Source organism: Nicotiana tomentosiformis, chromosome 7, assembly GCF_000390325.3.
Source record: "Nicotiana tomentosiformis chromosome 7, ASM39032v3, whole genome shotgun sequence".
NCBI classification, from domain to species: Eukaryota; Viridiplantae; Streptophyta; class Magnoliopsida; order Solanales; family Solanaceae; genus Nicotiana; species Nicotiana tomentosiformis.
This window is the reverse complement of record NC_090818.1, coordinates 109,443,220-109,448,466: the sequence shown is the minus strand read 5'-3', so window position 1 is coordinate 109,448,466 and position 5,247 is coordinate 109,443,220. Positions and strand designations below refer to the sequence as shown.

Here is a 5,247-nt window from a genome sequence, read left to right as displayed (position 1 = left end):
GGATGATCTCGTGGAAATGGAGGATGATCTCGTGGATGATTTCGCTCTTACTTGAAGGCTCTTTTCTCAATCGTGATCACGCTTCAAGAGATAAGTGTCGATATTATGTTCCATTAAAAACTGTGATTATACGTTATCTATATTACATGCAAGTGATCCTGATTATTTATTTTCGCTGTTCATACCTGTTTTCCATCAAAATCGCCCCCCTCCCCTCTCCCCAAAAAAAATAAATGATGGAAATGCCGCGTGTATTAGATTAAATAGAACCTATGACAGACAGATTCCCAAATTATTCTACTGATCAAAGAAACCTTTTCTTTAAAGGATAGATAGTCTATTCAGCCAATAAATTAGAGCTATATCAATCTCGTGAAGTAAGAACCTTGTTTCCATGCAAATATACTTGTACCTATCAAAGAAAAACTATAAACAACTTGAAGTTTCAGACTAGTATATTAATTATTTTCTTACTGAAACAGGTCATACTTACACGTATATCTTGGAATTACCAAATTCTCTAAAATGAGAAAACACAGGCTAGCTGGGAATAACTCTCCATTCCCTTCACTAAATTCTATATATGCGACTGCTGCCCCATGTGCTCTTCTGTCCCTCACCCCTTTCTTAAAAACTTAATTCTCCTCTGCGTTTCTCCAGGCATGTCCAACTCAATAACCCTAATCAAGGCAAACCCTAGCCAATTACCTTATTAATGCCACCCTACACATATCTAGAGGGGAAGTCAATATCCAACTAATTCAATTTAACAAAGTACTTTGGACATTAAATAGAGTAGGAGCCTGGATTTGAAACATATTGGTTCCGGATTTTAATCTTTTTGATTATTGAATTTTAAATTAATAATTTACACATATGAAATAAATTTCGTAAGGCAAATACAAGGTTTGAATTAAAACTATTGATTTCCGCCAAACTCGCTTCTTACACTCTAGAGCCTCCACTACATTGTGTGTGTAAAAATCTACTAAATTCAATAAAATATTTAAGTTTGATTCATAATTTGAAAAGTACATGTTTAGAGCTAATACATAACCTTATAGATTGAACACATCAAGTTTTATAAATTTCTGGATCTGCATATGCACACATATATATAGAACTTTTTCGAATCCAATGTAACTATCTTCTTTCCATTTTGAAATATGCCCTTCTCTCAACACATTATTTTCTTTTCCCCATTTCGCAATCACTCCATGACATACCTCCCAACATTAAAAGCATGCAGAAGAAGAACAGAGAAAAAAGAAGAAAAACAATTAATGGTAAGAAACAAGATTACAATTGATGTATACATGGAGTATATTAAAAGATAGAAGCTCGAATACTAGGTCTAGGCATAGGGTATAGAGAGAGGCACAATTTTTGAATTTCTTAAATTCTCATCCTTCATTGTATACATTTATTTCCTTCATTCCTTATCCTTAATTACATGTAGGAGTAGGTGAAGAAACCTAGCTATAATAATTATACACTCAGAGGTACAAACAAAAAAAGGCTTAGTTAAAGACTAAAATCAGAGTCATGATATGATAATATTCTTTTTGGCGATTAAATAAAAGTATATACATGATACTTAAATGGATTGATTCCTTGTAGTTGGTGGCAATTTTGGAAGGATTGAGAAATACAGAGGAAAAAGTGGGAGAAGAGAACACAAGTATATGGCTTTATTATGCTGAGAGGACACTAATCTTAACTGTAAAAAGTTCTGAAACAGATCTCTGGTGGGTGATGATAATAGTACAAGGAAAAGGGAATCCATGTTGTATTGTATCTGACTTATATGTACCCTTATTAAAAAAGAAAACCTAAAAAGCTATACTGTCTGCTAGTTTTATGAGTTAGTTTTATATTGTACTGACAGAATGTCAGTGAGGTATTGAATGAGAAAATGAGTTTACTGCATTCCAATGCAGTTTTTAGTCAGTTTCTTCACCCCTTGTACCCCACATAAGTTGATCAGCCAAATATCTTAAACCACTGTATTAAGAATCTCCCCTCTGGACTCCAAATACCCAACTAAGGGTGTGTTTGATATGTGGAGAATGTTCTTCGGAATAAGTCATTTTCCGGTGTTTAGCCATGAGAAAATATTTTGCAGTTAAAACATTTTCCATCAAGTGGAAAATTTGAATTCTATCACTTGTGGGCACAAATTGTTTTCCTTTGCGATTATATTAACTTTTAACTTTATACTACTGGTTTAACCGTTAGACATTATTATTAGTCTCAAAATATTATTCCGTTCCTAAAATTTGTGAAAAATATAGACTAATCCGCAGGCGGGAACGAATTATAATATTATTACCAATCACTAAAAAATGCTTTTTCTAGAAAATATTTTTCACTATCCTACATAACACCGTAAAATATTTTCCAGAGAATAAGTCAATTTAAGAAAAATGAAGACCTTCTTGATCCTTACGCCACCTTCAAAACATTGAACTACCAAATTAGAAGTGAGATCTTTCTTTGTTATGCTTTCTCAAACTCCAACATCAGTGCAGTTGTAAGTTGTTGATTCTCAGCATAAGAAGCTAATCCACACTTATTGCATTTAAGAAACTCTTAAAGAGAAAACAAAAAACTAGAAAAAGGTAGATTCTCAAACGCAACCCTAAATATAACTTTCTAATAATAGTCAATCAGTTTGTAAACTTGTATCATGGTCTGAAAACTCGACAAGTTTTCCCTCTAGACACCTAGAATTCATCGATCATGTTGTCTTAATTTCTTCGAGATCTATACCTATGCAAATAGCATTTGATCCATAATCTCAAAATTTATGTAAGTTACACACATATAGTGTTTGACAAAAGACCTTTCTCATGTTTAGAGAAATATTTGAAGCCTTTCATAACATCCTTAAGTCATTCTTACACTCTGCAAGTTTAGCTTAAAATCAGAATGAAAAAAAAGTGAAAGAAAGAAAGAGGAGGGAGAGTGTAACATACAGAAAGAAATGAACAAGAGATTGTGATCATCATAGGAGTTGTATTTTTGTAGGCAAACCAACTTTTGCAAATTCACTTTACCTTAGAACTTTCAAAGCCTCAGCTCAAGATCCAATTCCTCTATGGCACTAGGGATCCTTTCAAGTGCTTCTGATTGGGGACGACACCTTTCCATTGAACTTGTTTTAGGGAAAAGATTTGCAAATGAAGTATTATTTTCCTCATCAACTCTCCTTCTTTTGCAATTACTAATTGCAACATGGTCTTGTTTAGCCCTAGAGCTAGGGTCTATGACTTCTAGATTCCTCTCTTCTTTCTTGAAATCTATAGATTTCAACTTTTTCTCCTCATGATTTTTCACATTTGAGAGACAAGAATATTTGTCAGCCACCAAGTTTGACCATGAAGGAGGGGATGACAACTTGTATTTGTTTTGTTCTTGGACAATTGATGAAAAGGAAGAATGAGTTGCTAAGGTCTTTTGAGAAGAAACCCTAATTGGCAAAGGATCAGAATTAGGAGACGTTAAAACTCCAGGGTCAGAGTCAGAATTAGGGTTGTACATAAAGGTACAAATTTGATGAGAAGGGTATTGAACATGGCTATTATTGTGATGAGGAGGAATAAATACTTGATGTTGATGATCACCACTTGAAATATTAGATGGAGGATTTTGCTTCATTCTTGCTCTATCCCTTCTATGCACATTCATATGACCACCTAGAGCTTGAGCTGACCTGAATTCTCTTCTACAAAAGCTACAAGTATAAGATCTTGGTGGCCATATACAACCTCCAAGAGCTCCAGCTGCATCTTCAGCAAAAGCTTGCTCCTCCCACGAATCGCCATATGAAGAAGGATTATTTGATAATGTCATGTCATGTTTTCTCTTTGCATTCATCCAATATCTTGCTTGTTCCATTTCACCTCACAATTTTAGAATCAAGGGATACACAGAGTTGGAATCGTCCTTGTTTGCCCAAGATTTTGTCGCAAAAAGAAAAAGCTACAAGAGAATAATATTGTTGGGAAAAGATGAAGACATTTGATAGAAGAATATTGAGCCAAAAGTTGTTTAAATTGGGGAAGAGGAAGGTGGAGTGGTGGGTACTCTAGAGACCATCTCATGCAGCTACTCTTTTGGTTTTTAGCAGTCTTCAAATAAGGAATAGTAGTGGAAGGCCAACATTAATACTGTGCATTACTGCAAAGATTGAAGTTTTATACACTTATGTTAGAAGTATAAATCTTTTAAATTATTACTGTAATTATTTTTTCTACCTTCCGCGAAAAACATAAATCCCTACCGTAAAGCAATCTATTGTAAGGGTGGAAACATTTCTTAATCTAGTGGGTGGGGTCCCCATATGACCTTCCTCTACGGCGAGAACAGTCGAGTGTAAACTACTGTGAGGGGGGGGGGGGGGGGGATGTTTGTTGACATAATAAACCCGCAAAAGAAAATGAAAACGAAAGTAAATGTATGCTGTATATCTAATAGTGCTAGCAAACCCTAGAGCTAGGTTTTCACATTTGTAATCTTGGTTTATTCTTCAGCATGACGAAAAATAGATTCAGGTTAATAAGTCTTTCATTTTTGTTGGCGGGGAACACATGGGAAATGATGTAGAAGATGCCCCTTAAAAAGAATTTATGTTATTTTTGCTGATCTCTTATATTATTTTTTATTAATGTCCGGTGAAAAAGATTATATAACTAAAGAAACATTTTAATGGACTACAAAACCAAATTTCCAGAGATTGGTTCATACAATTGCAAGTTGTACGTGGTAAATGACAGGAATATTGACAGTCACATTATATATATATATATATATATATATATATATATATATATATATATATATATATATATAAGAATCGCGAAGTCCAAAGATGTCAAATTTGGGCAATGAGCAGAATGCAACACTGGTAGATGAATAGGCGCAGGTTTGAAGTGTCTAAGTTCCATGCCCTTGTGACTTTTCCCTTGGTAACACAACTTAAAATATTAAATCACGTTGAAGTAGATAACAAAAATAGAAATCAGTTAAGTTTGTTCCTTTACATTGGTATACGATGAAGGAGAATTTATTAGAGGTGATGATTAGATTTCGTATGAGTACAATTGAGATTAATCAAACATAAGGTAAGCTCTTTAAGCAAAGAAACATGCTAGAACAAGAAATTAACTTGTTTAAAAAGATCAGATTAAGGGAAAAAAATAAAAAAAAAAAGCCTTCCCTTAAGCTTTGTTTGGTTGATCCATA

The 5,247-nt window shown here is 33.9% G+C and overlaps 1 protein-coding gene across 1 annotated transcript; it reads right to left on the bottom strand.

The window, feature by feature from the left end:
- Window positions 1-2,767: 2,767 nt before the first annotated feature.
- Window positions 2,768-4,177, bottom strand: LOC104090334 (zinc finger protein 10). Its single transcript, XM_009595400.4, has one exon. The coding sequence runs from the start codon at window positions 3,898-3,900 to the stop codon at window positions 3,070-3,072; it is 831 nt and encodes a 276-aa protein (XP_009593695.1). The 5' UTR covers window positions 3,901-4,177; the 3' UTR covers window positions 2,768-3,069.
- Between the last annotated feature and the right edge of the window lie 1,070 nt (window positions 4,178-5,247).

Bases quoted from the DNA above. Each gene is read 5' to 3' on its own strand.
- LOC104090334 (XM_009595400.4), bottom strand. From the start codon at position 3,900: ATGGAACAAGCAAGATATTGGATGAATGCAAAGAGAAAACATGACATG.